Source organism: Fusarium tjaetaba (assembly GCF_013396195.1).
Source record: "Fusarium tjaetaba strain NRRL 66243 chromosome Unknown NRRL66243_c0000222, whole genome shotgun sequence".
Taxonomy (NCBI): domain Eukaryota; kingdom Fungi; phylum Ascomycota; class Sordariomycetes; order Hypocreales; family Nectriaceae; genus Fusarium; species Fusarium tjaetaba.
This window is the reverse complement of record NW_023501418.1, coordinates 1-24161: the sequence shown is the minus strand read 5'-3', so window position 1 is coordinate 24161 and position 24161 is coordinate 1. Positions and strand designations below refer to the sequence as shown.

The 24161-nt window shown below is 49.3% G+C and overlaps 8 protein-coding genes across 8 annotated transcripts; 3 read left to right on the top strand and 5 right to left on the bottom strand.

Moving 5' to 3' along the window:
- Positions 1–127: 127 nt before the first annotated feature.
- FTJAE_9697 (maltose permease) lies at positions 128–1747 on the top strand (the record flags this gene model as incomplete). Its single annotated transcript, XM_037356643.1, has 1 exon — positions 128–1747. The coding sequence occupies one exon, from the start codon at positions 128–130 to the stop codon at positions 1745–1747; it is 1620 nt and encodes a 539-aa protein (XP_037203239.1).
- Positions 1748–2515: 768 nt separating this feature from the next.
- Positions 2516–4046, bottom strand: FTJAE_9696 (uncharacterized protein; the record flags this gene model as incomplete). The annotated part of the gene is made up of 4 exons (XM_037356642.1): positions 2516–2731; positions 2803–3617; positions 3670–3842; positions 3907–4046. The coding sequence occupies 4 exons, from the start codon at positions 4044–4046 to the stop codon at positions 2516–2518; spliced, it is 1344 nt and encodes a 447-aa protein (XP_037203238.1).
- A 453-nt stretch (positions 4047–4499) lies between these two features.
- On the bottom strand, positions 4500–6104 carry FTJAE_9695 (DAL1-Allantoinase; the record flags this gene model as incomplete). Its single annotated transcript, XM_037356641.1, has 3 exons — positions 4500–5734; positions 5799–5880; positions 5934–6104. The coding sequence occupies 3 exons, from the start codon at positions 6102–6104 to the stop codon at positions 4500–4502; spliced, it is 1488 nt and encodes a 495-aa protein (XP_037203237.1).
- Positions 6105–6575: 471 nt separating this feature from the next.
- Positions 6576–8756, bottom strand: FTJAE_9694 (transcription activator acu-15; the record flags this gene model as incomplete). Its single annotated transcript, XM_037356640.1, has 1 exon — positions 6576–8756. The coding sequence occupies one exon, from the start codon at positions 8754–8756 to the stop codon at positions 6576–6578; it is 2181 nt and encodes a 726-aa protein (XP_037203236.1).
- A 684-nt stretch (positions 8757–9440) lies between these two features.
- FTJAE_9693 (maleate isomerase) lies at positions 9441–10223 on the top strand (the record flags this gene model as incomplete). The annotated part of the gene is made up of 1 exon (XM_037356639.1): positions 9441–10223. One exon carries the CDS (start codon positions 9441–9443, stop codon positions 10221–10223), a length of 783 nt encoding a protein of 260 aa, XP_037203235.1.
- A 149-nt stretch (positions 10224–10372) lies between these two features.
- Positions 10373–12046, bottom strand: FTJAE_9692 (allantoinase; the record flags this gene model as incomplete). Its single annotated transcript, XM_037356638.1, has 4 exons — positions 10373–10829; positions 10881–10946; positions 11007–11748; positions 11806–12046. The coding sequence occupies 4 exons, from the start codon at positions 12044–12046 to the stop codon at positions 10373–10375; spliced, it is 1506 nt and encodes a 501-aa protein (XP_037203234.1).
- A 504-nt stretch (positions 12047–12550) lies between these two features.
- On the top strand, positions 12551–14852 carry FTJAE_9691 (NCS1 nucleoside transporter; the record flags this gene model as incomplete). The annotated part of the gene is made up of 11 exons (XM_037356637.1): positions 12551–12690; positions 12746–12773; positions 12839–12928; positions 12979–13076; positions 13141–13191; positions 13254–13458; positions 13512–13694; positions 13759–14041; positions 14095–14196; positions 14261–14325; positions 14379–14852. 11 exons carry the CDS (start codon positions 12551–12553, stop codon positions 14850–14852), a joined length of 1719 nt encoding a protein of 572 aa, XP_037203233.1.
- Positions 14853–15217: 365 nt separating this feature from the next.
- Positions 15218–23701, bottom strand: FTJAE_9690 (beta-glucosidase I; the record flags this gene model as incomplete). Its single annotated transcript, XM_037356636.1, has 8 exons — positions 15218–17746; positions 17806–18386; positions 19146–20567; positions 21102–21555; positions 21608–22874; positions 22938–23370; positions 23415–23543; positions 23605–23701. 8 exons carry the CDS (start codon positions 23699–23701, stop codon positions 15218–15220), a joined length of 6912 nt encoding a protein of 2303 aa, XP_037203232.1.
- Positions 23702–24161: the final 460 nt, after the last annotated feature.

Here is a 24161-nt window from a genome sequence, read left to right as displayed (position 1 = left end):
CTTTTGTTATTTAAGATGCATCGTCTGCCGGCACTGATATCCGTTCCACATCACTCACCACAAAATCCATTGTCTGTCTTTTGACTCCAACACTTTTCTCTATCTCTTGTCAACATCCTGCCTCCCAATGGAGAAGCCTGAATCAACCGCTCACGTTGAGCGATCAGACTCCAAGACCATCCATGTCTCTCCAGATCATACGCGCGGTCATGCTATTCAACACCAAGAGCACAATCGAACTTACCTCCAGACCCTCCGACGCGATCCATGGCTTCTCCTATGGATCGGAGTCATGCTCTGGACTCTCATCGTCCGCGGCTTCGAGAACCAGTCTTCTGGTTCTGTAATCAGCATTCCCGTGTTCAAAGAGCGATTCGGAAAACAACTCGACGACGGTTCATACTTTATTGAGACGAGCTGGCAATCTGCGCTCAGCGGAGGCTCCAACGGTGCTGCAATCTTTGGAGCCTGGGCCTCTTCATACTTTGCTGACCTGATTGGCTTCAAACCTGTCATTCTGATTGCGGCTGCGATCAACATTGGATCAGTTGGCGTTGAGTTCGCGTCCACGTCGATCGAAATGTTCTTTGCTGGCAAGATGGTCAACTTTGTCGCCATTGGCGCGTTCCAAAACCTATGCACAGCATACGTAGCTGATGTGTCACCACTGGCCATTCGATCCACCACAATTGGTTTCTGCAACCTCGCTCAATGCATCGGTCCCTTCATCTCTGCCATCCTCTCCAACTTCAGCTCACAATGGGAGACAAATTGGTCCTGGCAGTCTCTCATCGTTGCCCAGTGGGGCTTTGCCGGTGTTGCTCTGATCGGCCAACTCTTGATGCCTGAGAGTCCTGTCTATCTGGTCCGTAAGGGAAAGATGGAAAAGGCCCGCATGGCTCTTGAGCGCATGTACTCGGACCCTGAAGACGCGTCTGGTCATCTTGAACGTATCAAGTTGACTCTCGAAGAAGCCGACTCACAGAATCTCGGCTCATACCTCGACTGCTTCAAGGGCACCAACCTTCGACGATCCCTTATCGCTATTATGGTATTCCTTTCTGAGCCCATGTCAGGTCTTGGATTCGTCTCCAATTATGGTGCCCTTATGTACCAGTACCTCGGAATTAGCGACAAGAAGTCCTTTCAGATTCAGATTGGCGCTCAAATCCTCTCCATGTCTGGTGCAACAATCGCTTTCCTCGTTGGCGACTTTTATGGACGTCGACCCATGTACCTCGCTGGATGCATTGGCCTCTCTCTGCTTCTCATCTGTATGGGAATCTCTGGTTCAATTGACACTACGGCTGCTGTCACGGCCTCTGTTGGCTTCTACACCATGTACAACTTCTTCTACAATGTCGGTGTCGGATCAACTGTGTACACCCTTGCAGGAGAGATCCCCACGTCTGTCCTCCGTACCAAGACCCTCGCTATCTCAATCTCCATATCCTCAGCCGTCAACACCATGTGGTCGTTTGTCGCGCCCTACATGTTTAACCCTGGATACGGTAACCTCAAGGCCAAGATCGGCTTCGTCTATGGAGCTTTCATGGTGATCTTTGCTGTTCTGGCATTCCTCTTCGTGCCCGAGACTCGCATGCGAAGTTACGAGGAGCTGGACGAGCTTTTTATGAACAAAGTGCCCACGCGTCAATTCCGCACGTATGTTACTCTTGCTGAGCGTCGCGCTGAGGAGGCATATGCGATTGAACATGGTTTGAAGGATACGGTCAAGGATGTCTGATGTTCAATGTCAATAGTGCGTCACCAATTACCTAGAACCTCCTTGCTCCTAGTTCACTTCCATAGCTTGTTATCATTGAATCTCAATAAATGAATGCAATAAAGCTCAGCTAAATAAATATCTTATTCTACCCTTTCTAGTGTTTTTTTTTGTTTTATAATAGATCTGGTTAAACAGCGATTCTAAGAATAAAAAGTTTATCTACAGGGTAAGCAGGTCCCTGGCTTCCTCATCTCATGATGCACTAAACACTGATGGTCATTCCATGGCCAATTGCTCAGACCTCAGCCTGGAATAGCATCTGAGCCAGTAACTTGTATCGGCCTAGCTGTGATGTTTCTCATTGTCCAAACATGTCCTTTTTCTTCCTTGCTGACGCTCTAGATGCTGCATTTGCTGCCCAGCAGGTGTGTGGAGTCGGACTGGGGTTGGCAAAACAAGGTTCTCAAGTTAGAAATGAGGGGGCATATTTAGCTCCGGCTTTGGCATTATTTGATTGGACGCATTTCCCGGGTTTGACTTGCTTCGATTGGCTTTCATCTTTAGAGGTGTCTTCCCCCACTTCGGCTGTTTACCCGGCATCTTCTTACTAACGTGACACCCTGATCCGTTCACCCCAGTGACAACACCATCGCGTCGCGTCACGATAGCTACGCGATGTAAACTTTCAACCATTGCCTGACGGTTTTCATGATGCACAACCAGAATTTATACTGCGCTTTGGAACCATCTCCTCACGTCTTAATTATTCGGATTATCTAATACCCATCAGGTCTCGGTGTCATAGTTCTGGATATCCATAATCATGGCCTGAGTGATTCGACCTCGTTCAAGATGGTCATGTCCGGTTGTTCCTTCAACACTGGCACCAGACCAATTGTCATCCACCTTATCTTCAAGAGCAAGCGCATGAGCAATAAGAAACTTGACCATCCATCTGTCGAACCGGTAAGACTCTGCATTCATTGACTGAATGCAATTCTTCTGAAAGACAACCAGCCGTTTGATCTGCTTGCTGGTGAGAAATGACCGAGGAGTAATAGCGATGTACTTACCATCATCTCCACGCTGGGCCAGTAGTTTCTTAGTTGTACCAACGATTCGAGGTTTGAACTCAGGCGGTCTCTTGACTCTTCAAGCTCATGAGACTCTCCGAATAGATATGTGTGTAACAACACTGATGAGGACACGATTGTCACATGTCCCACGATGTTGTATAGAGCTTCGGCCCCAGGGACCTCCCGTGAGGCCTTGAGAACGTCGCATACAATGGCAGCATGGGCTTTGCAGGAGCTAGCGTATTTGCGGCCGTTTCTCGTCGGTGGTCGGCGATGATCGAGGTATTGGTAAAATAAAAGCGTATAGTAGTGGTGATAGCCCAGATGAAAGGCTATGAAGACGCGTCCTAAGCCACGATTGACGAAAGAAGCCAGATTTTCCCTTGAGAACATCAATCCAGGACCCAACCCCTCCTCGAAAGCCCTCAGCTCAGCTTCAAGTCGTTGCACTGACTCATCTATGAAGGATTCGTTCCACTCGACCCCGTTCGCGAGTTCTTGCTGGAGGTTCTGTATCTCCGCGTATAACCCAACCAGTCTGACCATATGAGCCCACAATCCAGGCTTCCAGTCCGACTCTGCGACGTCTCCATCTCCTGATCTCATGTTGTAGAACATGTATTCGTCGAGTGGCCCTCGAGGCTGTTTGGTTCGCCATCTGAACTGTGGTGATAGGTTAGAGCCTCCACTGGCCCAAGTGTCGATAATGAAGCACGTCCAGAATATGCGTCTCTTGACTTCTCGCATCACGCCGTCATCAATTTCATCAATCTCTCCCAGCTTCAGAATTTGAGTCATTCGACTTGCAAGTCCTGATTGACAATTAGATATCGTTGCAGCGGAAATGAAGGGCCAAGGACGAACCAAAATACAGAGACTCGGCATCTGCGTCACCTTCTCCGAAGAAATTGTTTCCGACAAGAATGCAAGCTTGGATGTTCTCGATGCAGATATGTTCTAGGTCGTCCTTCAGTGCTGCGGTAGCTTGAGCGCGATACATCGGCCCACGAGCCACAATGTCAGGGTCTGTGGCGAATCTGGTCTCAGATCAGAACTGTTGAGCGTGTGCATATGAAACAAGTCCTGAGAAGTATAACATACCTTGCAGATAAACCCATCATAGCAAGAAGGACAGGTTGTGTGACTGTACCTTCTGTAACGCTGACTTTGAATGTGGGCTCGTGGAAGAGGCTGTGAGGGGAATCATGGATGAAGCGAAAGTAGAGATCCACCAAGTACATCTTCTCATCTTGTGTACAGGCTGACTGACTAAGCCGTGGGGGATACTGTACTTCTGATGACCTTGGAAGTTGGGGGCTGATGATAGTTGTTGTACACTGCAAGTTTCGCTGAAGACACTGGGAGCATGTTGCTGAGCTGTCTGCCCGATCGCATTTGCGTTTAGAACTTCTACAGTTCAAGCACGCTGTTGAGGGTCTCATTGCCACGATCTATCAGGTGTTAGATTGCATAGTGACGAAGAGTAGGGACGGTATCTAAAACGTCATGACCGACTAAGAGGTAATGATAGAGTTAGAATTAGTGGCCCAATGCTCTGTTGTTCAGCGTGAGATTGCTCCACTAGACCTAACATGGCAGACTTCCCTACTTTAGCCGAGGCTAAGTTCAGTATCCATATTATGAGAGCCGTTATAAATTCTATCTTTTCCTCTTACTCCAAGAACAACATTAACCTAGAGATAGGCTGCTGTGAATGATTCCTGCTCCTCTACACAATTCCAAATATCATTCAGTACACCAGCCTGTCGCTGAACAAACTCGCCATATCCCCTCTTGCCTACTATCTCTCCATTATCCCATACAACTATACCGCGTAAGATTGTATATCGTGGCCAGTTCTTCACTGTCCTGCCTTCGTATGGTGTGTAGTCATTGGCGTGGTGTAATGCTTCGTTTCGAATCGTCACATCGGGTAACTTGTCATTGGGATACCAGATCACGAGATCCGCATCCGACACACCAGGCATCATTGCACCCTTCTTGGGGTATAGCCCATATAACTTTGCTGCATTTGTTGATGTCACCTCCACGAATTTCGTTAAGGGCAGCTTGTCGGCAGAAAACACAAGAGGGAGTCTCGTTTCTACCCCAGGAATTCCATTTGGGATGTGCCTGAACTTTCCGACTGGATGGTCATGTGTAATGCAAGCCTTCTTGCCCTTTTCTGTATCATCATAAGAGAACGGACAATGATCTGAGCTCAGAACAGTAAATGTTCCATTTCGTAGGCCTTCCCAAATAACCTCCTGTGATGCTTCATCGCGTGGGGGTGGCGAGCACACGAACTTAGCACCCTCGAAGCCTGGCGCATCTAGATCGTTGCGCGTCAGAAATAGATACTGCGGGCAAGTCTCTGCAAAGATGGGCTGGCCAGCTGTCTGGGCTTGCCGAATGCGATATGTTGCATCCGGGTCACTAATATGCACCAACAAGATAGGCGTATTAGCAATGATAGAGGATAACACGATGGCACGGTTGGTTGCTTCCGCTTCGAGCGCAGGTGGACGCGATGTTGCATGATATTTTGGCGCAAAGAGTTTGCTAGCTTCAAGTTGATCCGTCAGCCAGTTTAGAATATCACCATTCTCTGCATGGATCATGGTGAGAATATGGTTGTTACGAGCATGGTGAAGAACTGATAGGATCTGATCGTCGCGGAGTTGGAGCGCCTCATAGGTCATATAGATCTTGAGGGATGTGACGCCCTCAGCTTTGAGCATCCCAAGCTCGGAGAGAGCCGTTTCGGTGGGGTTGGAGACAAGGAGATGGAACCCGTAGTCGCAGTAGGTGTTCCCTCGAGCCTTGTCATGGGCGTCAGCCAAAGGCTTCAGAAGTGAGGGCTCGTGTCTCTGTTGAGGAGCGAAGCAGACAATGGTAGTACAGCCTCCAGCGATTGCCGAGCGGGTTCCTGGGTTTGTGTTAAAAATGCGGTCTCTTCATGAATACGGTCTCTAGTGTGTTGTACAACTCACCCGTTTCAAATGTATCAGATGAGGAACCCTTCCCAAACATGGCAGGTTCTTGAAGATGAACATGGCAATCAACACCACCAGGCTATCCATTGTCTGTGAGCGTAAACTCTATCCAGAAGTAGAGATGAGACCTACTGTCACGTATGCGCCCTCAGCATCGATTATTCGCAATGCATCCGTCTCAGCAAGTGATCCCGATGGAGCAAGCAAGGCGATTTTGCCATCCTTAATAGCAACATCATAAGCACCTATATCAGAGGCTGTAACACATACACCGTTGGTAATAACGAGATCGAATGCCTCCATGATGATTTTCATATAAATTTGCAGTCGTAAGTTAAGTGTTTTACGCGGAGCAACAGTAATGATAAGGTGGTAGTTTGGGCTGGCAGGTTTAAGCACTGGGACAGCTGCTGTAATCAACACTTTTATTTCCCGCCTATGACAAAGAAGCTAACTGCCTCAACTTTTCATAACCCCGCATCAGCGGCGCAGTTGAGAGAATTCGGATGGTTCCGAGGGTCGAATGCGAAAGATATCTCTTATCGGAGGGTTGAGCTGCGTATGGATTGCTACTGTCCTGAGTCTAGTTTACTTCTTATCAGCGGGGCTGGTAAATATTCCCTTGGGTCTGATGCAGCATCGCTATCTACATGGAGAAACTGCTTAATCCTGACTTGGCATGATATGGCAGTTCATTTTTATTATGACAAATTATCGCAAACTTGAGTAAACAATCTGGCCTTGTAACAGGTAACAGCTCCGAATTGCCCATCTCTACAGAACGGCACCAGTAAACCACTCTAGTCCCTCACTCGAGAGAAGTTTCTCAATATCGTGATCCAAGTCCAAGTCTATGCTTTGACGGAAATGAGGGACAAAATTTATAGCATCAGTACATCGATCCCCATCGAGGAGTAAGTACGTCGGTTGCGTCAACTCCAACGAGGACTGCGCAGGTATTTCATCAGAGACGCGTCTCCGAGTCTCACAAGGCTCTACAGGCTCTCTCCTAGCGTGGTACTCATTCCTCTCCACATAGTTTGATGTGATGTTGAAATCACCGTCAAGCACATGTGGCATGCGGGATTGTCTCTGTCTCTGTCTGTTAATCGCTGTCGCGCCATGTGTCTCTCGGCTTGACAAGCCTTCACCACTGTGATTTCCAAGGTGCTGCCCTTTCACTGCGTCTAGCATCTTCTCTGAGATTGTCTCGAAAACGTCACGGTATTTCTTTGCGCTTGACCACTGTTCTGTGATGACATATAAGACAGTGGAACAGGCCCCGACGTCGCCGATGCGCTCCACGGAATAGATAGAGGGACACGTGCGGATACAGTAAATTAACGTGAAGCCAGCAAGGAAAACGGCGTGCAGATCTCTTAGTGAGAACGGAATCGGTGACAGACGATGGAGGCGCCTGTAGAGCCGGCATATTTGTCCAGATGACTCGGCGCATGCCGCGTAGTCGGTTGTCTCAAATGGGTAATTGTGACAATTTTCGGTCATTAATGGTTGAAGTAATGACCTTCGTGCTTTGTGGTATTCTAATAACAGCTCAGTCTTTTCCATCTCGGCAGACCTTTTGAGAAATCCTTGGTCTTGGGAGGTTTCCGAAGACGACGACTCTTCGCTGTCAGCATTATCCTGTTCTCGTAAGAGGTCTGTAAGCCTTCTAGAACCATCAGGCCCCTTGGAAGCGTCTTCCATGAACGTCTCTAGAACTTGCTTTTTCCATTGGTCCAGTTGTTGAAGCAATTTGGATGTTGTCGTTCGCAGGCCCTCCTTTGCAGGAGTTTTCTTCATTCGTGACAGGGCCAGGCGAATCTCGCTGTGGATTTGGTATAGCTGTATATGCTGCCGGTGAAAACTGAGGGTAGTTTTACACTGTGACCCATGGTCCAGACTATGTTGTGGCATTTCATCTGGAGTGGTGGCATGATCACTATGGTCCATAGCCGCCGGCAAAGAAAGGTCAATTTCTTCGTCTGAGAGAGCAAATGGCCGACCTAGAACTAAAGCTGTTTTCCTCTCAAAAATATAGGCACTCCAAAACAGTCTCTTCCGATAGTGGTCCACTTCCATATTTTGGCGATCTACGTGGCGTTGTTTATGGAGTCCAAGTTCGAGACATTGACGAATAGCTAGGGCCGCAAGATGCCATACACTCGTACCTTTGGTTGGCATGACCTCGTCAGCAAGCGTACACATGAGTAGAGTAATATTAACAACGATTTGCTTACCGTAAGGAGAGCGCATTGAATGAATGGCAAGAAGTAACGTCACCTCGATGGACTTGGTGCTCGTAAACTTGAGGTCTTGACGAATATGCTCCATTGCTCGAAGAAAATGTCCCTCGGGAACTGTACTCGAAATGCTAAACCTTTGAAGCAGCTGAAGGCACCTGGAACCAATGGCGTATACTAAATGCATTATTGTCAAGTCAATATGCTCTGTACTAAGAGATTCTTGCCCATCTCGTCGTTTGGTGATAGAGCGATGCAAATGCCACAGCCTTTCCAAGTTCAAGAACGGATACAAGGGATGCACGAGTGCCAGATAAGCCCGTATATAGCTCGCTCCTGCATTGTATTTGGGAGGTTCGGCTAATGTGATGTTGGCTTTTGGCACTTGGTGCGAGAAGGGTCTGTCGGCGAGCTGAGGTAGAGACACGTCGACAGGGTTTTCCCCAGAATCAATGGCAACCTGAACAAAATGTGCAAGGCTTAGACCAGCTGAGAAGCCAAAGTAATGCGGTTCAGCCCCTGCGCACGAGGATAGGACCCCCAGACCCAGCGCAAGTTGACCAGAACGCTCTGTTCCAGAGGTCACCTCTGTAGTTTCTGGTGAACGACCTGGCGCAGGGCTCTCGGGCGGAGCAGTTGTTGGCAAATTTTCTACTGGTCCTTCGCGAAGATTCTCAGTGCTGGCGACCTGGATTGGAGAAGACTCGTCCATCACGAGATTTGCCTCCAGTTGGCGAACTCGCTCTTCCAGCCTCTTGACATAGGACGAGGGGTAGGCTTGGTTGCTGTATATGCACGGCACCTTTGCCTTGTCACAATTCGAGCAGGCTGGGCTCGTATTGTCGCACTAGTTTTGTCTCAGTTAGCAATGCAGATCAATCGCGACCGTGAAGTTGATGTTTATCTTGCCTTTTGTCGTCGGCTCTTGCATCTCTGACATGCAACCAAGACCCGAGGTCGTTTTGCAGGGCGGTTGTATTCGGCCATACTCTCTTCTTCCATAATGTAATCGGATCAGAGCGATAGCTTTTACAGGTTGTCCAGATACGGATGTGATCCGAGTTATGCATTGATGTTCATGCCCGCTCGTTGTTATCGGCATCGGAGTGACCCGATACTCGGGCTAGCCAAATACAGGCTGGCTCATACATGCACAAATCTTATCACAGTTATCAGTGACGTCCGTGCTTGGTACTAACGTTATCTGTTATCTCTGATTGCGGACCATTCCGAATCATGGCGCCCAATTGTAATCACATTTTCTCTACAAATTAATCGTAGCCAATTCGTGTCTGGTGAAGTGCTGTCTTGCGATATGTTTCCGTCGGTGGAAGTGCGTTGTTCATAATATCACCATCAGTCGCCTTGGCTCTATACTAAATCTTGCACATCAATCATGGACTCAACATCATCTCCACGCAGAGTTCGCTTAGGAGTTATCGTACCGTCATCGAATACAGCACTGGAACCGTTAACGCAGCAAATGATTCTCAGTCTTGCACAGGAAGGGATAGAAGCTAGCCTCCATTTTGCGAGATTCCGCGTTACGAAAATCGAACTCTCTGACGATTCAAATTCTCAATTTACCCTGGAGTCAATGCTAGAAGCAGCGGGGCTATTAGCCGATGCAAAAGTCGACATTATTGGCTGGAGCGGCACATCCGCATCCTGGCTGGGGTTTTCTTCCGATGACACTTTATGTCAAATGATCAAGAACACCACCGGCATTCCAGCAACATCATCGGTCTTGGCAATGAGGGATATCCTACTTCACGGCGTGGCTCCAGAGATCGGCCTCGTGACACCATATATAACAGAGGTTAACGCTGCAATTTGCGACAACTTTGCAAAAGAAGGGCTGTCGATAGCAGGAACAAGATCTCAATGCTCCGGCTTGACGACAAACTTTGATTTCGCGGCTGTTCAAGAGCAAGAGCTGGATGAAATGGTTTCAAAGGTTGTCACAAACGGGGCCCGGGTCATTCTCATCATGTGTACCAACCTCTCGGCTGCACAAAGAGTGATATTCTGGGAAAGGAAATATTCTGTTACGGTTCTAGACTCAGTTGCAACTGTATTGCACGGTATGCTTCGACAACTTGGTATAGAAACATCAAGCCTTGCTAGTGAGTGGGGTTCGTTATTCAATATCGGAACAGAACCGGTCCACGACACATAGATAGTTGTAGTAGGAAACAAGCTAGCGGTAGATACTGGTACTTATTAGCATATGCTTGAGTCGGTGGCAATGTATTTTCCGGTTTCTCTTTTCCATGATGATGTTGCAAGTCTAAGTAATGCTCTCAACCACATTGATTGTCGAATCTCTCATATAGAGGCACGTAGCACATCCCATTCCTTGTCCATTCGGCGTTGATAAGTCAGAGCGCATGTACTCCTTTTCAAGAATTGACCATAACCCTTGGTGCCCGTTACAATGCCATCCTGAAAAACCACCCTGCCCCGCACGATAACAATTCGAGGCCAGTTCAAAAACTCAATGCCTTCATATGGCGAGTAGTCACAGCCATCGTGCAGGTGTAGATTGTGCTCCAACTTTCTAGGCGAGAACGTATCCTGTGTGTGCCATATGACAATATCGGCGTCTGATCCTATTTGTATAGCACCTTTGCGTGGATAGAGGCCATACAACTTCGCTGGGTTCTCAGACGTGAGTTCGACAAATCTCTTTACATCAATGCACTGACGCTTGAGGACCCCTTCGGAGAAGAGCAAGGGTATCCGGGTCTCGACTCCAGGAAGACCATTCGGTATTTTTGTGAATCTAGATGGTGGTCAGAACCAGCCAGATAGATGTTGATCACTCAAGACTTACACTCCTTGAACCTCGTCATTGTTGCTATATGAAAGACCCAACTTCTTTCCCCTGGTATCATCGAACCTGAGTTGATATGAGTTGATTCTTCTTACAAAGGGCGACTGATAGCATGTGATTTCTTACCGATATGGGCAGTGGTCTGATGAGAATATGGTGAATGTGCCGTTGATGATTCCTCTCCATATTTCCTCAATATCCTTTGGGTCGCTGCGCAAAGGGGGCGAGCAAACGAACTTCGCACCACAGAAATGATCCCTGTCGAGGTTCTCTTTCCCTAATAATAGGTACTGAGGACATGTCTCGGCGAATACCGGCCTCAATAATGATTGGGCCTTGCGAATAACATCCATCGATTGTCGAACAGAGACATGAACGATGAGCATCGGCGTATCCATGACCGAGGAGAAAGTAATAGCGCGATTGACGGCTTCGGCCTCAGCCTCTGGAGGATGCGCTATCGCCTTGAACCTCGGGTCTGTGAGTCCTTGGGCCTCTAATTGCTCAGTGAAGAAATCGACAAGATCCCCATTCTCAGCGTGCACTAGTGCCACCATTCCTAGTTCCCGTGCCTTTTGCAGCGCTGAGAGCACCTGGCGATCCGAAATCCTCATGTGCTTGTATGTGAGGAATAGCTTCATGCTCATTATACCAGACTGGGCAAGCTCTGGAAGTTCTTGTTCTAGCACTTGTGCAGTGGGATCGGTGATGATGGCATGGAAACCGTAGTCCGCATATGAGCCTTGGTCATTGACAAGTTCATGGTATTTGTCAACTTGCTCTTTCAGAGACTGGCCCCGAGATTGCTCTGCAAATAAGATGACTGTCGTCGTGCCTCCGGCAATTGCACTCCGAGTCCCTGTGTCAACTGCATGCTGGAGTCAGTGAAAACTACCATGTATGAGGAGGAAGAGCGCATGCGTACCTGTATCGGCACTAGTATAGCCTGCTTCTTGAGCTCTGGGCGAGCGATCTTGAGACAGGTGGACATGGCCATCAACCCCGCCTGGAGTTACAATGGCCCCGTTGCAGTCAATTATTTGCGTGTCTTCTGTTGCAACGAGGCCAACGCCCAGGCCAACAATGACGCCTCGTTTGATGCCTATATCGCAAACAAAGGAACCATTGACATGGGCATTGCGCAGGATGGTATCAAACTCTTGCATAGTTCTGTGCACTTCTGGTGAATTAAACTGTGGATGTTTGCGAAACGATATCGTAACGATAGGAATGAATATTCGTAAGGCGGAAAGGAGATTAAGCCCAACTGGATGATCCGTGAGCATAGATGAGAGTAGTCACAAAATGTTTTATTTACCTTTGCTTTTATGACTGGCTGAAGATAACTGCTTCGGAATGGTCCGCATTCGAGCTACAGCATCCTTAGCGTCGGGTCAACCCGTCATATCGCTATCTTGAGAGATAATCCGTATCGCCACGTTAGCGCTGGTCTATGATAACGATATGGCCGTTCCGACAGATAGCGAGCTACCCAAATCATCCAACATACCACAACACCAGTGATGCGCAGTATAACCTTACTGATATGCTGCATCGCAAGCCACAAACTCTCGGAGTTGTATAAGTTGCAGCATGTACCTCACTCTGCTGAAAGCAATCTCACAAGCGACAAGTGGCTACCGAAACAATCATCTCTCGCCTGATCCATTATGAAGATGCCAAAAGTTCCCCGTTCGAAGGCCGAGTGGAAGGCAGTGTTGACTACAAACTCTGCGGACGGAACCAAATCCTCGCCTTGGATTAACAAGGATCTCGCGCCTACTCCGCCGAGCGCAAGGACATGGTCCTGGTGCGTGTCATGCTGGACATGAGAGCTTTATTCAATTTGCTAATTTTCGAGTCAGGATCTCACTCAGCAGTTATTGGTGGGGTGTAAGCCAACATTCTTTTATCCACTTTGTTGAGTCACATCGCTGAATTACTGCGCGACCGTCTAGAACGCGTTCAACGCAAGTCAATGGTCAAATGGAGCGAGCCTGATCGCTGTTGGCCTTAACTGGCATCAAGCTCTGATTGCATGCATAATTGTAAGAATTATGATACGGTGGCCGAAGGGCAACAGCTAACCTCGAACCAGGCCAACTTGATCTCATCCTCTGTTGCTCTTGCTCTCGGTCGACCCGGCGCAAGGTATCATGTTGGCTACCCCGTCCTGGCTCGGAGTGTCTTCGGAATGTCAGTCGTCACATCCCCATAGATTTGGGACCTCACATGAAAAACTTACTAACAGAAAGTGTAGGTATGGTCAGTTCTTTTTCGTTTGGATCCGAGCCGTGGTAGCTACTATCTGGTAAGAAAGACCATGGACATTTGGGTCAAGAGAAAGGAGCCTTCGTACTGACAGCTTTACAGGTTTGGAGTACAGTCATACTTTGGGTCCCAGCTACTCAGTGTTCTCCTGAGATGCGTCTTTGGAGAATCCTGGTGGAATATGACGAACCACTTGCCTGCCGGCGCTGGGATCACATCCAGAGATCTTCTGGCCTTCTTCTTGTTCTGGATCATTGAGATGCCCTTTTTGGCAGTTCACCCGCGCAAGATCAAGTTTCTATTCGCGGTTCGTATATCCTCTGAAGCCTCGATTCGCGTGTTGAGCCTAACAAGTCCTAGGCCGAGTCCATAATCTGTCCTCTGGCTTGTATTGGCGTCTTCTCCTGGTGTCTTCATTACGGAGGAGGTATTCGTATGAGTTCTCTTTCTTCAAGCACGGAAGTCAAAGGCGGAGCCCTCGGGTGGGCGATGCTTAATGGAATCAACAGCTGCTTGGGTGTCACGTCTGCGCTGCTGGTCAATGTGAGTCTGAATGGATCCGCAAGCATCTTTGCGAATTTCGAGGGTAGACTAACAAACAACACAGCAACCCGACCTCACTCGGTATACCCGTAGGCCCAAGGATGCTGGTTGGAGACAATCATCGTCCATCTTCCTCAGCAAGACACTGATTTTCTTTTTTGGTATTGGTGCTACAGCAGCAGTGCAAGGGAAATTCGGCCACGCATACTGGAACCAGTGGGATCTTCTCAACGCAATCCTTGATCGGTTTTGGGGTCCAGCAGCTCGCGCTGGGTGCTTCTTTGCCTCATTCGGATTTGCGTTGTCGGTGTTGGGCGTGAACATCGGTTGTAACGCTATCCCCTTTGGTGAGATTGGGTTTCCCTGGGATGACACTTGAGAATTCTAACACATTTTCCAGGAGCGGATGTTACCGGTCTAGTACCGAAAGTGTTTACAATTGTCCGGGGGCAGATTTGCTGCGGCATCTTGTCCCTCGCCATTGTTCCGTGGAAGCTCCTAAGTAAGATTCTCTACATACCTCGAATTCTCATATCAAACGCTGACAAAACCTACCTCTTTTGTAGCTTCTGGATCGGCTTTCTTGATATTTCTCGGCAGTTATAATTGTTTCATCTCACCAATCTGTGCTGTAAGCCTTCTCCGCCTCGAACTCCCAGGGTCTCAAGAAGCTAACACACTCAGATCATCATTATTGATTACTTCTTCGTCAAGCGTGGAAATATCCACACTCCATCGCTCTTCAACCCATCCAAAGGCTCATTATACTTTTACACTGGCGGTTGGAATCTGAAGGCACTTGGATGTTGGGTTTGCTCAGCAGTATTCGGTATTCCAGGACTTATTGGAGCCTATCATCCAACCTGGGTGTCTATGGCTGCGACCCACATATATCAGACAGGTTGGGTTATCTGCTTCTCTGCAGCCGCAGCATTTTACTATGCCCTGAACTTGGCCATCCCAGCCAAAGTGCTTCCACACGGGCAGGCAACTTCCCACCTCGACTTTGAGAATTTGGCAGATAGTGAGGGATACCTGGAGGGTGAAAGTGTTGTGGAATTCCCAATTTCGGGTATACAGCCCGAGGACTCTGTATGCTCCGGCCACGAGAGCAGCACGGCAAAGGAGACCTCGGGCGTAGGCATCTCAGGGGTGTAAGGAGTGTAAGGGCTCCGGCAATTGGTTGTGCAGGGCTTTAGGCACTTCGGGTCCTGCTGATGTTACCTCGCCGATGTTCGGGGTCTTTTGAGATGAATACTTCTACTCTCGTAAATATTATAACGCAATTATGCTATCTACTTGTATGAACATAAAAGTTTATTGAACTGTGCGCCAGGATACGGAACCAGGATAAGTTGCACGGGCGGGAACTGGAAATGAAGTATTGTCGTTGGATCCTCTTCTCATAGAATGAAACGGACGATCTCACGTAAAAGCTTGATATAAGATGTAGTTCAGAAAAGTGAATTGATGTGGAAGGAGAAATAGTCTAAATGTTGAAAGCTATCCCAAAAAATAAATGTCTAACCCCTGTTGTTACAGTTTGTGCAGTAGTCCATGACAACGCTGCACGAGTTTGATAGACGAATGTGGCCACAAATCCAGATACCGTCGTTCTTCTTGGCGTTCTCGCGAGCTGCAATAATGTCACTACCCTTCATTCCAATGCCGTAGTCATCGCACTCAAACTTGGCAATACAGGCAGCTTGGCCAAAAGAGGCAGCCATAAGGATACCCTTGTTAGACCGGCTGTATCGTGTCGTGTAACCCTTGTACAAAGTGTCGGCGTCGAACTCATTGATGGCTCTATCACAAGCCTCACCCAAGCCCTTCTTTGATAGACTGTCGGATGTTCCACACTGGCCGCTGCCATCGTTATCAACAGCAGTTTGAGTGGGCACAGGCGTGGACACAGTTGACGGTACACCATAGCCACGTGTCGCTGTGACGTGGACAGTATAAGCCATAAAGTAGTCGAGGGTGTAGGCTGAGTAGACCAAGACCGTGCCGTCGTTGGTCTCAGTGAAGGGAGTCTGCACTGGAGCTTGGGTAGCTGGAGCCTCGGTGACGGGGACAACTGGGGACGGATATGAAGTGTAGTCCTCGCAGCTGTTGTCGATCAGAGAAGCTGAAGTGACGTATTGCTTGCCAGAGACTGTGGTGCTGCATTGGCAGTATGGCTTGTCGACACGAGGTCCGCCGTAGATTACACAAGGGTAGTATGTGCGGACTTCCTCACTAGTTGTTGCTGCATCAGATGTGACATCAGTTGTGATGGCATCAGATGAGGGCCTGGTAGTAGTGATAAAGGTGGTTGGAGTAGAGGTTGTCAGCACCGGTTCAGCTTGAGTTGTTGTAGCCTCTATAGTCTTGTCCTCGCTGGTGGTTGTTCCCGCAGCCTCGGTGGTCTTCTCTTCCTCAGCGGTTGTTCCAGTAGACTCGGCAGTCTTTTCATCTGTAGTAGGGGCTGCTGAAGTCTCGGCGGCGGAAGTGGCATCGGCTGTATTAGTAGCAGCTTTGTCTGTAGAAGAGGGTCCAGCTGAAGTGGCAGCAGTGGAGCCACCACGTACCAAGCACTTGCTAGCAGCCTCCTCATCGGCACGCTTCCGCAGACCGGCAGCAGGTGTAGCAGCAGGTGTAGTTTCAGGGGCCGCGATAGGATCAGGGAAGACGAGGAACTTGTGTGAAGTGACAAGCTGGTCCTCGACCCAGAGTCTCCATCGTCCCATAAACTGGCCCATGTCGTTCTCATCGGACCCAAAAACAATCTCCTCAAGCATATCATACTCGACGATAGCGCGACCCCACGTTCCATACTGCTCCTTAGATTCTACTTCACCAACTCGTGTGTAGCCGAGAACGGTATAATCAGACCCAGGAACAATACCAGAGACTGCAGTCGCGAGGTAATTGGCACGTGCCTCGTAGCGGAAAGTGGTGGTCACGCCACGACCACGATCATAGTCGGTAGTGAAGGGGGTCACAACGAAAACCCTGGGGTGAAACATGGAATGCAGCACACTGGGAGCTTGGTCTGTACCGACATAACCAGCAATACTTTCGGCATAAGCATCAAGAGTGCCGTCGCGAAGCGCGTTGAAAGTAGTAGCCTGGAATACGTCGTCAGGCGTGGGGTTCCCGAAGTTGTCGATAAAGACAGGGTTCTCCCAGATGTGAGACACATAGACACCCAAGTCAGACACGACAATGACCGAGGTACAGCCATAGATCCCGTTGACTCCTGCAGAACCTTTACCAGCAAAAGGAGGAGCGCCAAACCAGTGTCCAGCTGTGGCTCCAGTCTGATCTACCCATAGGGGGGTGAGGGAGGCAACATAGAAAGGATTGGGAGACATGTCATCGTTGAACGCTCGAGCCCCGAGCTCTGTATCACGCTTGGAGGGCAGGGATGCAGACTCGGCGCGGGCAGTAGGAGCAGTAAAGGGATCGTCACCGAAGTCGATGGTCTGAGAAGGGTTCGTAGGGAGGGGTCCGTCAATGGTAGTCGTTGAGAGGTCATTGCAGTTGACTTCGCCAGCCGCGCTGCCCATCTGTCCTCCTTTCGACCCCCCAGACCCAATAGGACAAGATCCACCACCGCTACCACCACCGCAAGTGTCAGCACCACAAACTTGCAGCATTCCAGTAGTCGTGGTAGTGGCTTCAGTGGTAGTTGACTCCTCTGTTGAAGTAGGGGCTTCGGTGGTTGTAGGCGCCTCTGTAGTAGACTCCTTCTTGGTCGTCTCATCTTGCTTGGTGGACTCTTCCTTGCTTTGCTCATCCTGGCTCTGATTATCCTCATCCTCCTCAGTCAGATCATCGTTCTGGCTCTGTACCTGAGGAACAACACTGGTGACGGCAGGCACGTTACCAGCAATGATGCTACCCGAGATGTTGGTAAGATCCTGGGCCATACACGCGAGCTTGTTGATGATATCACCAATAGGTCCAAGCAGGCCTCGCTTCTTGTTGCAGCCAACATCGGGCTTGCCGCCCAGAGACACGATGACAGCGATGATGTCGTCGTGAGTGTCCTCGACCTCCTTGTTAGTCTTATCGGTGAGAGACTCAGAGTCTTCAGTCCATCAATAAGCTTTTGTACTAACCTAACAGTCCCCTGTGAGGCTGCTAGTCTGAGAGCTTGATCTGGATCTCCTTCAGGGCCACCAATGTTGGGATCTGCACCATGTTCCAGAAACCAATCAAGCAGTGGTTCGTTGTTCGTCTGAATGAGCCTGGGCAGGAGGCGCTCTGGCGAATTGACTGTCCAGCCGTGTTCAGTAAAGAGCTGAAGTAACGCAACTTGTTGATCCGCTGGGGCTCTGAGAATAGTTTCTGGGGTGTTTCGCGAAATCGGTGTTCCAGACTGGAGAAGATAGCGTACAATTTCGACTTTGCCGTGTTTAATAGCATCCAGCAAGCCATGGTGAAGGAAAAGTGGCGAACGGGTTTGTGAGGCGACAATTGACTCGAGAGTAGATAAGTCACCCTCTCGGCAGGCACACAGATATTTGAGAAAGTCCGTCACATTGAATCCTCGTCCAGTGAGAATGTGTATGTCGCTTGGGTCAGTGGCGGGAATGTCACTGTAGGGTTGGCCCATTCCCATCTGCTGGTATCCCATCTTCTGACTCCCGGCTCCCATTTGCTGTGCAGTTTGCTGCCGAATCGTGGCTTGCTGTTGTGCCATCGCTATCGCATGCATTCGTTGCTGCTGTATTCTTTGCTGATCTTGCAGTGAAATCCGACCGGGGATTTGTTCCCCTTGAGATGACATTGTGATTTGTTGACTGTTTGTCTTTGGAAATGTAAGCTGGACTGGAAGCTATCTATAAATAGACAAAATAATTCTGCTGACATAAGGCTTAGTACAGCGATTGAAAATACCACTCTAGGGTACCTCAAGAGTTATATAATATTAGACTACTTCTTTTAATTTTTACCCTCTATATAAGCCAGCTTTAGCTAGACAGATACAGTATGTCTTTGCCGACTTATATTTGTCCAGCTCTGCAAGCTTAATGAAATAAAGCTCTCACTCATATCGAGCATAGATAAAAGACTTGAAAACTCCTGCAAATACTCTTTTGCTCTCTGTGCACGTGGTATAACAGGATCCTCAGTTGGATAAGTTAAGAGGGAAACTGCGACATCACGGACTTTATATACCTGCAGTTTTATCAGAGTTAGCTGAGAAACAAAGTGACCCACTGGAATATCTTTTTATACTGACAAGAGAAAGGCCGTTCGGTTCCAAACCGTAATGAGAAAACGAGTGTAGAAGATGAAGCAGCTGTTGGCAAATACTTTCTCGTTCATCGGAGAATGTAGTGTCTGATTTTGCGGGAGACGGAGAGGATAATAAGGGAAGAGGGTTCATGGATGCTTGTGTGGCAGAAGCAGAAGCAGATACTTCGCTTTCAAGTGCATCGATCTGATCTAGTAACATACTCTGGAGCCACAAATGTGTGATATGTATGTTGACACGAATAGCCTCACGTTGAATGTTGCCCACTTCCTCGCCTTGAGTAGAAGATGTAGTAGAGGCGGAGGTCGGGACAGTTGGAGCAGTGGTCTTTTTGTTCCAGATTCCATATGCAGCTGGTACTGTGTCAAGCATATATTTGAGATGATGTAGTCTCTCCCTGAGTGAAACGAGACGTTGTTGGGGGTCCTTCAAGTGGCTGCATATGCAAGTCTGTTTCCCATTAGACCCCGGCGGCCTTAGCGCAGCCGCGAAGATGCGGGAATGTATGTTGTAACCTGCGGTTAAAGAGGCTGCGGCTATGTCCTCGGGACATGGGAGTATACCGCTGGAGGAGATGTACTCGTCGTCCACGGGAGCAGGCATCAGGTCTTCGAGATTAAGCTCGCATGAAAGCATGGTATCAAGAAACATTAACCGTTCATTCCGCAAATTGTGCATCTGGTGAACATATCCATAAAACATGAGCCAAAAGGCCTTCTTCCGCAGTTGGACCTCAATGGGGTCGAGCCCCGCATAGCTTGAAACGCGGTGCACTTCTAGCAAACGTAGCAGCTGCATGGCTTCCACCTCAAGCATCCGCCACTGGTTGGTATTGCCTGTCTGGTGGAATGCTATACCTAGTAAGAAGCTACTAGCCCATTTCTCATGGCTGATGGTATCGAAGTAACTTGCGTCTCGAAAGCTCTGGTTGAATTTGTAGCAGTGGTTGACCATTTCCGTCCGCGTGCGGAATGGCAAAGGACTGGAGAAGTCCTGGTATGTTTGTAAGCGTGACGGAAGGATGCAGACCGTTAATGCGCACAGTGATATGATCAGGGTCAGGAAGCTTTCATCGCGCAGGTCGCTGTTGCGGTCGAGGTCGATTTTAAAGCTTGGCCGGTGTATCACAGGAATCAATGGATAGACATGGACTAAATAATCGTTGAGAATGAAGTGAATCAAGTCTCGGGGGAGCAATACATCAGTCGGATACGGGGGTGCACAACCTGCAGGCGAAGCGGTGGTGGCGATAGAAGGCTCCGGTGCCAGTTCTTCGAGGACGTAAGAGCCAGGGTTGGAGAATGGCCGTGGCGAGAGCGGACTAGATGCGTTGATAATGTCACTTGCATCAACCTCTGGAGAAGCAGAGGCCGAGTGAGCAGTGCCGATACTGTAACGGTAACCCGTCTTCCTCTTGGGGCCGCGGGCCTTGGACGGCATTTGAAATGTGCATTGAGAATCCGACTTTTCGCAGTTGTCACATCGCGTTGTCGGGTCTGGCACAAGGTCCGTATTTGCCCAGTGTATGCCACCGCCTGTACCAAAGCTGCATTTCCGTTTCCTGAGGCGGCATACATCGCAAGCCTGGCGCGTGACGACCCTCGAGGTTGGGGAAGTTGCAGAGGCTGAGAAGTTCATATCAGGGCAGTAGGTAGATTTCTCCCAGGGGCCAGCAAGGATTTCCATACGTATCTGTGATTGTTCCTCAGAACTGGCGTGACGTTACGTCTTTATCGCCGCGGGGTTGCGGCGTCGCGCTAAACCTGCCCCGGCTTCGGTCCCATTTTCGGCTGCTTTCCCCGCCAAGCCGAAGAGACATGCCGGCCTCACGTGAGCTGTCACCGACCGAAGAAGCTCCTATCATGCGGATGCAAGCTAACGAGTTAGTGCTTGGGTACCTGTTTAGGCTCTACGATCTGAGCTACCGAGCGGATGGGCTGAGGGCTCGACAGGGTAATGATTATAGTTGTAATTATCAGTGTTGAGTCATCGGAAATGACGTCTAATATGCTCTTCTAGTCTATTGTCGTGTCTATTATGCATATGTACAATCTATGCTCTAGGTGAAAGGCCATTACAATACCTCGTCCTTTCTACATTCAAGGATGCCTGCAATGAAGTATCTGCACTGCTCGTGCCAACCAACAATCTATACTCACCGGCCTGACTGCACCACTTATTGCGTGCTTTATCCCAATAGCTCGTCGAGAGCACGGTATCCAAATAGATTGTGACCTGCTTACTCTCCCCCGCCTCCAGGTGAGCTTTACGGAACGCCTTGAGTTCTTTGACAGGACGTTGAACCGAAGTATTTGCCGGTGGCGCAACATAGACTTGGACAACTTCGGAGCCGGAGCGGAATCCGGTGTTTGACAATTGTACTGTTACGGTGGATGTGGCCCCGACTTGCACGCTGAGATCCTTCAGCGCAAAGGTCGTGTATGATAGCCCATGTCCAAAGGGAAACAGAGGCTTGGAATCTATCTTCTCGTAGCAGCGGTATCCAACGTATATGTCCTCGCCGTAGAGGACACGGCCCGCTTCGGAGCGGTGGTTGAAAAATGTAGGGTTGTCTTGGAGTCTAGCCGGGATCGTAAGCGGGAGCTTGCCGGCCTGGTGATACACGTTAGCTACGACTTTTCTCATCTGTGGAGGACCATCTTACAGGGTTAACGTCACCAAATATGATATCTGAAATAGCATTTCCAGTCTCGTTGCCACCATACCAAGCATGGCAAACTGCACTGGCATCGTCAATCCAGGGCATACCAACTGGTGTACCTGATTGAACCACCACAGCCGTGTTGGGGTTTGCTGCAAGAACCTTGGTGATGAGAGTGTTCGAGGAGTAGCTCATGTCCATGTGTGTGCGGTCAGTACCCTCAGATTCTAGTTCGTCGTTCAATCCGACAACCAAGACAACCTGGTCAACTGTCTTGGCAACTGCAACAGCATCTTCAATGGCCTGGACAGGATCAGTCCGCTTGAAGCAGCCGACTCTCCAACCACCGTGCTTGCCGCCTATAGGGCCAAAAGGCGGTAGTTGGCTGGTTTTGGCACATCCCCATTCCAGACGGATGCGGTACTCTTGACTAGCAGTGAATACCTTTTCGCCCTTCTTTTCAATAGTCCCAGACCCGAAGAAGGTTTCTCCCCGCTTCTGGTTCTTGAAATTGCTTACGACAAGTTCATCGTCAATGTAGAGTTTACCTGTGCCTTCAACACCGAGGCCAAAGTCGTACAGACCACTCTCATCAGGCGTGAAGATGCCTTCTGCCTGAGCGTACCAGACTGCGGCGAGTTCTGGATTGTCATAGTCCATGAGAAAACAGTTGGAGTCAGTTTGAACACGCTCCTCGATTGGTCTTCGGCCTACGCTTGTTGCTGGTTCATTAAAGGCTCTCCATATGAAGCCCCGCTGGCCCTGGGGCGTCTTGAGGTAATCCCCAATTATAGGCAGCATCTTATGGTCTGTTGCACCCTGAGAAAAGACCGTCTTTTGCTGGCACTTAGCGGCGATGCCCTCGTATGGCGAAACACTGTAGTAAGGGAGGAGTGAAGCGCTGCCTCCGCCGCAGAAACGGGCTATCTTAGCGTTGGGCCCAATGACGGCCGTTGTCTTTGACTTGTTGAATGGCAGTATACTGTTGTCATTCTTGAAAAGGACGATGGATTGCGATGATACGCGTCGGAGAAGAGCCTGATCCTCTGGGCGGTTCAGCTGCTTCTCAGGTACGTTCTCGGGTACTCCAGCGGCCATGGAGTAGTTGACGAGGTTGAGAACATTGCGTACGCGATCGTCGAGCTGCGCCTCAGTGACCTTGTTGGCCATTACAGCATGAGAAAGTGCTCTGCCTCTCCAGCGGCTTGGACCGGGCATCTCCAGGTCGAGGCCAGCATCGATAGCTCCTGTTGTGCTATAGGTACCGAACCTGTAAGGTAACACCGGATATTAGCCAGGCAATCGTGAGTCACAAGGACGGAGCTCAACATACCAATCACTCATGACGAGTCCGTCAAATTTCCATTCATCTCTAAGAATGGTTTGCAGCAGCTCTTTGTTCTCAGAGACATGCGTGCCGTTGACCTGGTTCCAGGCCGCCATGACAGCCTGGGGATCTTCAATGGCAAGGGCAAGCTGGAATGGTAGCAGGTATATCTCGCGCAGGGCACGTTGCGTCACCATGACATTAACAGCCATACGCTCGTCCTCCATATCATTGCAGACAAAGTGTTTGAGCGTGGCTGCAATATTCTCTTGCTGCAGGCCTCGGCAGTAGTGCCCAGCCAGGTAGCCAGACAGCACAGGGTCTTCTGAGAAGGACTCGAAGCCGCGGCCACCAAGGGGACTTCTCTGGATATTCATGGTTGGGCCAAGTACAACGACGGCCCCTTTCGCCTTTGCCTCTTGTCCCTGCATTGGCCCACCTTGGCCAGCAGGTCTGTATCAAAGGTCGCACCCAAGGCTGTACCGCAAGGGAGACATGATGAAGGGACACTATCGAAGATTCTTGTACCGCGTATACCGTTGGGTCCGTCCAAGAGGCGTATCGACGGGATGCCGTGCTGGGGCAGTGGTGTTGTGTGCCAGAAGTCCTTGCCTGCCAGAGCCGGAAGTTATTATCGATGGTTGATCTTGGATATGGAGTAGCTAGAGCTTACCTGCCAGTAAAGAAACCTTCTCGTCTATTGTGAGCTTGGACAACAGCTCATCGACATCCAACGCGCCTGAACGCTCATCACTAATGAAAGGAGACATGATGAGTGCAGTCAATTACCTAACCTACCTTGGGCCTAACGGAGCTCAGATTGCACAGGTTGATAAAGGTGCAAGATTGGGGATAGGATATTAGCATTGTTATCTCTACTGCACGTCTAGTTTACTTTAAAGAATATTGATGAAACCGAATTCTGTTGCCGATGGCTCCAATTCAACTGTCAATGGATCTAGAACCGATATCAAAACTGGACCCTGCGTCAAACCTACTCCGTTTCTGGCAATCCTCCGCCTCCGCAGGTTTCTCCGCCCGTTTCTCCATTGATTTTCCCGCCCAAGAAGGACACTAATTATGCACGTTACACCAGTAAATTACTCCACGAGATCCGCCGGGATAATTAAATTTGGTTCATGGCCACCAACGAGAACTCAACCCCAGACATTCCCAGCACAAAACGAACCTGTCTCAAGGACTAGGCTTCCCCGACCATCCCCCCCCCCC